Source organism: Jatropha curcas, chromosome 6 (assembly GCF_041381405.1).
Source record: "Jatropha curcas cultivar XTBG-Jc1 chromosome 6, XTBG_Jcur_1.0, whole genome shotgun sequence".
Lineage (NCBI taxonomy): Eukaryota > Viridiplantae > Streptophyta > Magnoliopsida > Malpighiales > Euphorbiaceae > Jatropha > Jatropha curcas.
The window spans coordinates 27,790,031-27,800,733 of NC_143156.1; the positions used below are offsets into that span (position 1 = coordinate 27,790,031).

At 26.0% G+C, this 10,703-nt stretch overlaps 1 protein-coding gene across 1 annotated transcript; it reads right to left on the reverse strand.

Annotated features, from left to right (window-relative positions):
- Positions 1-344: 344 nt before the first annotated feature.
- EXPA16 (expansin A16) lies at positions 345-1,882 on the reverse strand. Its single transcript, XM_012233661.3, has 3 exons — positions 1,648-1,882; positions 1,207-1,525; positions 345-942 (listed from the first exon to the last, which is right to left on the reverse strand). The coding sequence occupies exons 1-3, from the start codon at positions 1,793-1,795 to the stop codon at positions 633-635; spliced, it is 777 nt and encodes a 258-aa protein (XP_012089051.1). The 5' UTR covers positions 1,796-1,882; the 3' UTR covers positions 345-632.
- Between the last annotated feature and the right edge of the window lie 8,821 nt (positions 1,883-10,703).

Consider the following 10,703-nt stretch of genomic DNA (forward strand, 5'->3'; position numbering starts at 1 on the left):
AAGAGAGAATATCCAATATTGAATGCTCTAACTCTAAGCAAACAATTTCAAATGGATGGATGAAGCACAAGTGTATTTGTATCCATAAGCAAAATGCAAGAGTATACCAAAAGCAACAATTCCACTCAATTGGTTCAACTTGAACTTATTCTTGCCTTCTATCTAACAAAGTTAAAAAGGAACTCTTTCCTTTCCAACTAAATTTGCTAACCATACAATAAATTTGAGAAAAAAAAAAACCTGTTAAGTGTTAATTATGCTTCAACAATAAATAACATTCACAAATTATATACCAAAATCAAAAGCTTTTCTACTTTCCACAACCACAAATACTAGCCATCAAGTTCAGACAACTAAATATCCTTTTTTATATATATTTAAATTATATGGTAAACAAAAGCTGCGGGCTACATTTTAAGTTTGCTGCCTCTTCAGCTTCTCCCTCCATTTTCTCACTTTTTCACCTTTTACCCTCAAAAAAACAGGAAAATAAAAAACACACCCATCCCCACCGGCCTCTTTTAAAAAGAAGGCCAAACACACTCTCCTATTTCAACTTTTACCGCAAAAACAAAAAAAAAAAAGGTTGAAAAGAATTCCAAGCGGGAAAATTTTGAAATAAAAAAGAAAAATTAGACCCTGAAATTCTTTCCAGTGAAAGTTTGACCAAATTGCCAATTTGCAGGAACAATATTCCAGGAGGTGGAAGTGCGCCTGTCGCTGCCTGTGACCCTGAAGGAGAGTGACTGACCAACCAAAATAGCATTTGACTGCCAGTTTTGACCCCAGTTACGGCTCAAGCTCATCCACCCTGTCTTTGAACCCTTAACGCTCGCCTTCACGATATCTCCTGCACCTGCTACGTTGGTGATCAAAACCAAGTTGAAGTAACGGAAGCCGTTGATTGTGAACCTGATTCCTCCTTGCTTTCTACAAGGCACCCTGTAAAAAAGATACAAGTAGAAAATTCAATAATTTTATATGGGTATTTAAGTAAATTGGTAAGAAACCATATATTAATATTTAATTAAATATTTTTTAAATACCAAATTGACAAAAATCAAAATTCAAAGATATTCCTGCCTTTCATGGTCAAAATATCTATTCACACCTATAATCTCTTTCCTTCACTAATAGGCAAGTAATTATGAAACAAATAAGCAGGAGAAAAAACGAAAACAGAGTGAGAACAGAGCAGTCTTTTACCGGCGATAAGAGACAGGGACAATTCCGGCACGGTACTCAGCGATCTTAAGAAACATAGGCATGGCAAGATCGAAATGAGGACGAGGAGGATTGCACCATCCGCCATTGTCGCTAGGCAAAGCATAATTAGGAGGGCAAAAATTTGTGGCGGTGATAAAGATCGATGGGCTACCGGAATGACACCATTGTGGCTCATTAGCGCACTTGATTTCGAAACAGGCACCGCAACTAAGCCCATTGTTGAATAGAGCTGTGCTTAACGCTGCAGTGTTTACACCATATCCTTGGCTATACAGATTTCCATAACCACAAGCTCCACCTGCATAGAAACCAGAATACAAATAAATCAAACAATATACATTCAACAAAAAGAAAGGAATTAGCATTTAGTTCTCAGAAGAATGAGCTAAAGAAGCATGTAAAGGTAAAAAATGGGAATACCCATTGTCCCAGAAGCATCACTGCCACCGTAGAAAGTAGCATGAGCACTCTCCCAACTTCCACCAGAGTAAACCCCAGGAATTCTTGCATCAGCTAGTTTCAGAACCAGTAACAAACAAAAAATACTAATGGTGCCCTTCAGACCCATTGATTTTTCCTATGTTAATTTTCTAAGAGAAAGAGAAAAGGGTTTTTTTTGTTTTTCAAGAGGGGTTTGGGATGTGAAGAGAAGGTGAAGAGTGGAGTGGTATTTATGGAGGCAAAGAAGGCATGAAAGTGTCAAAAAAAGGAGAAAAGAAAACCCAATTATCATCCTTAATTAGTGCTGTTTTTTTTGTTCTCTACTTAATTAAAACAAAAGCCTTTCACTTTTATTTTACACCCACCTTGGCGGTAATCCCTTTCAACCTTAATCAAGTTTTTACTTATCTTTAGTTGACCAAAATGCCATTGGGGTTTATCCACTTCCAGAGTATTTTTGGTCAAAAAGGTAAGGATATGTTGGGAAATAAAACAATGAAGGAGAGGGAATCCCAGAGGTTTTCATTCAAGGCAGATGTGAAACCGCTTTGCTTCAATCGTAAGTTGTGACATTGATTACAGGGTCTGTCCCAACATTTCCCTTTTTTTTTTTTTTTTTTTTTTCTGGTCTGCTTGAATTTGGTAATACAAATAGTCATATATGGAAAAACTCTAATAGCTTAGAGTATCTCCAATTTAAGGTCAACTAATCATGTTCTCGCGCGATGCGGGAATTGTAATATTTTTGTTATTATTTTTATTATTCTTCAATGCTCATCTAAATAATCAATAAAAAAAAAAAGAAAAATAAAGAATGTAAATTTCATTATATTTGTTGTCTTAAATTTAGAAAAAAATTCATATTTATTTGTAATCATAGATCTAGCAATCCTTATAATAAAGTAAAAGGAATACTTGCTAATTATTTGTTTTTCTATTATTTTCTTCTAGCGTGTTGTTATTGGTTTCCAATGGCTTCCTTTTTCAGAGGGAAAAGAGAGAGAGGAAATAGAATTATTTATTTTTATGGTCAATCTTTATATTATACTATTTTTGTCTGATGTATTCATGAATTATATATTCACATTTAAGGCAAAGGCTACTGTTAATTGATTGTCGCCGTTACAAATATAAATTCCCCACTTTGTATTGATAAATGCTAATAATTAATAGTTATATAATAAAATAATAAATTAAAGATGCAAAAAGAAAAAAAATTAGCATTCAAAGCTCTAGTTTTGTGCCATGTCAGCTTTGAAGGTTCTATTTTTATATATTTATATAAATATAGATAAATTGTGATTGGCATGTTGTATAGAATTGAAGGTGTGAATAGTGATGTGGCTAAATATATATATTTATAGACGTTGAATTCTAAAAATCCTTCTCTGATGCATTACTTTCAAATTCTTTTGTATCATCTTTTTTTTTTCCCTGGGTCCATAATTTAATATACAATCAATTATATAGTAATAAATATCTATATTATTTAAGAAACCCTCTAAAAATAGAAATTGCGTTTATTTTTTACACATCAGTTTGACATAGCAAATAAACATTACCATTTGAAAGTATTTTTTTTAAATAATCTTTTCATTTTTCTAATGTGATAATTAAAAAGATCAATTCACATTAGTATTATAAATGCTCTGAATACTGCTCAATCAGTAAGTTTACCATAAAATTTTAAGACAATTACCATAGACTTTTTTATATATCCATAGTTAGAGATTGTAATTTATGAAATTCAAATCTTTAATTAAAGAAATTTTGAGTATTGAAAGGAAATATTATTGCGATTCATCGCTTGTACAAGATTTTTCCAAAAAAGTTGCATTTTCATTGATTTTGCATATAAATAGGTTGATCTTACTTCCTCCATTCAATAAAAATAAGCTCTCTTTTTTTTTTTTTTTTTCTCATATCTTAAATTATAGAGTAATTTTTCTTTTCGAGAGAAAATAATCTTTACATTTTCCTGCTATATCCCTTATTAATTTACATTTATTGATTATTATTGTTGCCACCTAACTCCGTACATTTGATTATCTTAATCCGTATATTCAAAAATTATAAAAATTATATTTCCACTATTCTGTAATAATAGTCTTACTTTCCTTTTTCACTTGTTGCAAATTATAATTCTATTTTTATTTAATTTTAGTAGATGATACTTTTACGTATATTCTTATTTATAAATATATTACTATTAATATTAATCAAACATGGTAATAAATAAAATTATTATTGTTGTCACCTGTATTACTCAATTTCGTAATTTTAATTGCTTTGATTCTTGGATTATATTAATATTAATTAATGCAATTAATATTAGGAAAAAATCAAATAAATTACAATTTAACCATATTAGGTATATTTCTTAATATATATTTGAAAGTCATAGTTGTTTATTGTTTTATCCCTCCATCTATTTTTATCTGTCATTTACAATTTTATCATATTAATTAAGAAAATAATTAAATCACTTAAATGTATCCATAAATATAAATCATTTTATTATTATTGCCATCTAACTCCATACATTTAATAATCTTAATTCGCACGGTATATTCAAAAATTATGCTCTCACTATTTTGTAATAGTGGACTTAATTTTCTTTTCGTTTGTTGCAAAATTATAGTTCTATTTTTATTTAATTTTGAAAGATGATAATTTTCACAGTTTACTATTTAACGTGCATCCTTATTTACAAACATATTACTAATAACATTAATCAAATATTGAAATGAACATAATTATTAATATTGTTGTCACCTTTATTAGTCAATTCTATAATTTTAATTTCTTTGATTCTTGGATTATATTAATACTAATATAATGACAATATTAGAAAAAAATCAAATAAAATTATAATTTAACCATTTTAGGTATATTTCTGAATATATATAGAAGTTAGAGCAGGTATTTTGTTTTATCCCTCCATCTATTTTTTTTTTTTTTTTGTCATCTATGATTTTACCATATTAATTAAAAGAACAATTAGATCTCTTATATAATACTCTCCTTATCCACGAATATAAATCGTTTTAAAATAGTCTTTTCGTCAAGAAATATAAATTATTTTGAGAATAAAGAGGTGATAAGATGGATTTTAAAAATTTTATAAAATATATAGTTATTGTGTTTAGCATATATAAAAGTAAAATTGAAAAAAAAAAATAAAAAATGATATCCATTAATCTTGTCAAAAACAAGAAACAATTTTGGACAAAATAAAATTCTAAAAAATAACATATAAAAGTAGAGTATTTAATTTTAATGAAAGAACATCCACAATTAAATATTAACGTAAGGGCAGCTCTCTCTTTTTTCTCTTAAAATCTAAAACTTAAAAGTTTTTTTTTTTTTTTCCACGGGCGGCCATAGGTGAGTGCGTCACTCCTTCCTCCCCTTTTTTTTTTTTTCTTTTTGCAAATAATCCTCGTATCTATATACAGATCTGAGTTATTGTCGCTCAAATATTGAGATTTATTGTTGCCCATATTTTGAAAATTTGTTCTCAAATTTATGCTCTGTTTGTTTCCATAAAATAATTTACAGGAAAATAACTTGTTGAAAAATATTTTTCATGGAAGGAAAATATTTTTCAAATAACTTATTTTCCATTATTTGGTTATAATATTAAAATTTAATTAAAAATATTAAAGTCTTTATCTCATAGGATCATAAAAAATATTAATAATAATAGAAATTTTATAATTTAAAAATTTTATTGTTAAATATGAGAAGAATGAAAAAAAATGTAAATTATGAAAGCCGCTGGTGGCTGGTGGTGATAGTCTGTGATATGGTGGTTGGTGATAAATGATGACTGGTGGTAGTGACTATAATTATTGATAAATTAAAAAAAAATTATACAGATAATCCCCTAGTTTATTAATGCTAAAAAGTGTTATATCTACTACAAAAAGGCCATGGTATGGTTGTTGGAAAATCCAAAATATTTAATATGTAAATGATTGATATTTTAATTGTTATGGAATATTAATAAATAAATCAATTAAATTTAATTGTTTTTTATAATCAAGCTAAGTTCAAGTATTCTAAAAAAAAAGAATTGAAATTCAATAAAAATAAATATGAGTTTCAAATATGGAATTCTGTTATCAAATCGAATAATAGACTTTGCACTTACAAAGTGGATAACATAACACTCCTCCAGTCCTAACAGCTAATATGATTTGATTAGTCTAAGTGCAGCTGCAGGTATAAACCTAACTTTGTTTAAGTCAAGTATAACACACATAAAGGAGTAACTACCCCGCTGCCAAAAGGTCTTCTAAAAAAAAAAAAAAGAAAAACCACTGCCAAAAGAAGAAATGACTAGCCTACCCTCGCCTCGATTATGTACACGCCAAATATTTAAGACATTTGACACTTAAGTAGATGTTGGGACCCACAACTATCCGGATTTATCGCTCCTCCTCCACGTATTGCGCCGTGCATTAGCCGTACGATTTAGTGGACTCTCACTTGCTTGCGTCTTCCAGGTCTTTGCTCTCCTTGAGACCTTTATTTATTTATTATTTAGTTTAGTTATTTACTTTACCTTTTTTTACTTTTTTTTTTTTTTTTTTTTTTTTGCCTTTTAGTTGAAGTCAATAGGTACGAGCCAAAGAATGGAGGAATACGGCATTTGATTTTCAAAACCTACTCCAATCCTAAAGCAGGTCATACGAAATAGAATTTTCTTAATGTTATCCAGCTACAATTTCGATTTTATATATTGATGTATATTACACTTGACTTCTCTCTTCGTCTCAACAAACATTTTCCCATTTATATTATAAGTTAAATAAAGTATTTCTTTTTATTTGCGTTAATGGAGATAGGAACAAGGAGGGAGATAGCTCCAAAAACAAAAACGGAGTCATCTCTTGAAATAATTATATTATTTTGACTATGTTCTAACTATGTTTGATAATGACTTTTTAAATATTTTTTATAATATTCGATAACATAGTATTTAGATTAAATTTTGGAGGTTAAGGTATACATTTTAAAAGTTAATGTATTCTCTTATAAAAAGTTAATCCATATAACATTTAGCTTTTTCCGTTTTATAAAAAGTTACTCAAACAGCTAACCTTAAGCATGTATGTAAATAATTTTGGACACCAAACACGTATGTAATTCTAATCAAATTTAGCTAATAAAAGTGAATTTTTTTAATCGGCTTTGAGACATATTTAAATATTAACCTTATAATTAGGTTTGATTCAAGATAATGAATTTTATAGCTGGATAGGGGGTGATTTGTCATTGGGCCAAATGCCTAATAAAATGCCTATTGAATGTTATTAATTAAATAAAATAATAATTATAGTTATAATGATTTATTCAAAGTAAGAAAATAAATAAATAAATTATAATTAGATAAAAAATAAACCTAGTACAGGAAGATTCGACTCCAATCCTAAAATAAAATGTAAAGCATCAAAGGCCTAATGAAAACGGTTAGGACGGTGGTGTGATTTACAGGTTTGGCATTATGAAGGACAGAGAGGCCAAAGATCCAAACTATCTAATCTATCAACCAAATCTAAGAGATCCGCCACGTCATATTAAATAATTAAGCTGTGGTTCAACAACACCGCGCCAACCTGTCACCCATGACACCACCCAGTTTTAATACGTTATATAATAATATTTATTTATATTCCATAATATTATTAGCCCATGAAAAATCCAACTCATTGCATGTGATGTTGCCACCAAGATTTCACCCTCTCCCACCCAACATTTTATGTCTTCCATTTCAAACAAATCCTCTTTTTTTTTTTTTTTTTTTTTAAGTCAATCTCTTCTCTAGTTTCTACTAGAAATTTCGATTTTCTACTCCCATTTACATTTAATTAACAGCGTCAATCATATTCTTTTTTATTAAGTCAAGCTCAATTTAGTTAAAAAAATTAGAAATACAACCCACGTTTCATTTTTTATTCAATTCAAAAAATTTAAATTATTTTTTTGATCAAGACTTTAATTTAAAGTTCATTTCCGCTAATTCAATCGTTCATTTGATAATTTAATGTTGAAATAATGTTGTATTTAAATATGAAAATATAAATAATAAATATTATCTAGCTATTTAAAATTTTTTTAAATTAAATCAAACCATCTTTTGTGAGAAATTTCAATATATCTAAAATCATTCTTGAAAGATATATGCGAAGAATATAAAAATAGAGTTTGGATAAGGAATTTATTTTCGCACCTAACAAAAATGGACGGTTACTCAGAACAAGGATAAAATGCATTTTGCTCCAGGTCCAACCAAAGTTCATTCCACCTGTTATTTGCATAAAATATTGTACTATATAAAACTAATATTTTGCTGTCCAAGGAGAAACAACGTGTCAAAAACACGAGGATTTCAAAAGCCTCAACTTACTCGTTGGCAAGTTATTAGGAATTTAACTTCTTAACAATACGTGGGTACGTTGCTTTTGTAGTTTATAATTTATAAATATAAATTGAAAATCTGTTTTTTTAAGTTATTTTATTATTATTGTATTTTTTTTAAATATATTATCATTTTATTTTATAAATCGTGTTTAATATATTATTAAAATATATATTTTTTGCAGGTTATTTATTAGATTATCATGTTGTAGAAATTATAATGTAATTAATTTTTTTAAATGATTAAAAATTCAATTAGTCATATTTACGTTTCAGTTAAAGTTTATAATTCAAACATATTTTATTTTATCATAAATAATTCTATATATATAAAATTTTACGATTCAAATAATTCAATATGGATAATCTATAAAAAATATTATTTTTAATTTAATTAATAAAATATAATTTAATTATTTAAGTTTCAAATAAAGTTTACGATTCAAACAATGTATTTATCTACACCTTTCATAAAATGCATATGCAATTAAGAGTTTTTGGATCAAATTATTTGGTTTCTTATAAGATAAAGTAATTTGATATCTTAGACATTATTAATTATGTCAAAACTATAATTAAGTAGTTTTAAGAATTCCTTAGAAGTGAGAAATGATAATAATATTAACTTTGTATAAACTATAAAATATTGATTAATTTTAATATCCAATAAATGATAATAATATTAATAACTCAAAAAAACACTCCCTTCAAAGCATAAATTGAAAAAAAAAAAAAAAGCAATGACCCAAAGTGAAACCGAAGAGAAAAAAAATTAAAAATTAAATAATGAGAAAAGAAGAGTTAAAAAAATAATGAGAAAGGAAGATCAAAGATTAAAAGAGAACCTATAAAAAAAAATTTAATTTTCTTATTTAGAATTCAAAAAAAAAAAAAGAAAGAAAGAAAAAAAGTACAAGAAAACGTAACTTGAGAGTGATTTAAGATTCAGGTTGATAGAGAGCTCTTTATGTTCATATTTTTTCTACCGCCTGTAAAAAAAGCAAATAAAAATATTAGATGAGAATAATATTAGAAGAGAGTAGGAGGCGTAGAGATACAAACAAAAATTAAGATTCAATGGAAGGAAAATATATAGCTAGATAAGATTAAATTTCAAAAATATTGGTTATTATCACAAATTAAATATTAATTTTTAAATTTAAAAAATATTTTAATGGTCATTCAAATTGTAGAAAAATTTTAAAAATGGTGGTTATTATCATAAAAATTAATTTCTAAATTTAAAAATGTTTTAATGACCAATCAAATTTTTAGAAACAAAGAAAAATGATGGTTAAAAACGAAAATTTTCAAAAATTTATAAAAAAAGAGAAAATAAAAAGCTGAAAGAAGAGAGCGACACGTCAGCATTTTTAAAATATTTTTTGTTTCATGATTATATATATTTATATATATGTTTGAAATTTTTTTATTTGTATAATTCGTTTAATAAACAAGTCAAGTTTAATTTTTTTTTTAAAATCATTTTAACTTATGTATCAATTCGTATAATTAATTTATACGAACATAAATTAATTCATATAAAATTTAATTTATATAAAAAAATTTAATTTAACTTATGTATAAATTCGTATAAAATTTAATTTATTTGGAATTTTAGGCACGAACATAAATTTTGAAAAAACAAATAATTTTCAATAATATAATAATTAATTTATTAAACTTTTTATCATAATTTTATTAATTTTAATATATATTTATAACATAAATTGGTTAAAGAAACGTTAAACTCATTTGAGTTTACAAGCTTTATTAAGAGTTAGTTCACTTGTAGAAAACTTGAGGAGTGTTCTAGAAAAATTTTCTAAGAAAATTGAAAAATAGAGTTTTGTGTTCTAATCAACCAATTTTCTATTTGTAAAATTAGAAATAGGTTTTCAGTTTCTCAAAATTTAACTAAGATTTGGAGAATAACTTTAAATTGTTTTTTACAGTTCTTCTTTATAACAAAATACATGTTTTTCAACTGCTTTTCATTTTTTAGAAAATTACATTTTCATAATTAAGGTTATAATATTTATAAATTATTTTTCTACAAAATATTTTCATTGAATAAATAAAAAATATTTAAATAACATAAAAAATTTATATTATGCTTTAATATATAATTAACTTTATTATCAAAAAAAATTATATCCTTTATTTTTAAAAAATTTTACAAAATGATAAAAAATAATAATATTATTATAAATAATCAATAATAAAATTCAAAAAATTTTAAACTATTTTATAATATTTAATTTCTTTTAATTATGAAAGTCATGAACAATATTGTGAAGTTTTTAAATTAAAATATAGTTTTTTATTGTTACAAAGTGAATACATTTTTCATTTTATGTTTTTATAGTTTCTATTTTCTAAGAAAGCTATTTTCTTAGAAAACAGAAATAGAAAACAAAAAACTGTTTTCTGTAAATAAAGACACCCTAACATATTGCTTGAATTTTGCTAATCCATTTGGTTTGAGGTTAAGATTTATTTATATGTTGTTGGATTTAACTAGTTCGACTACACTTATTTGTTAGAAGTCAAAATTTACTCGTTGTCTCATTTATATATTTTTTTGAAAAAAAAGAAATATTTCGTTA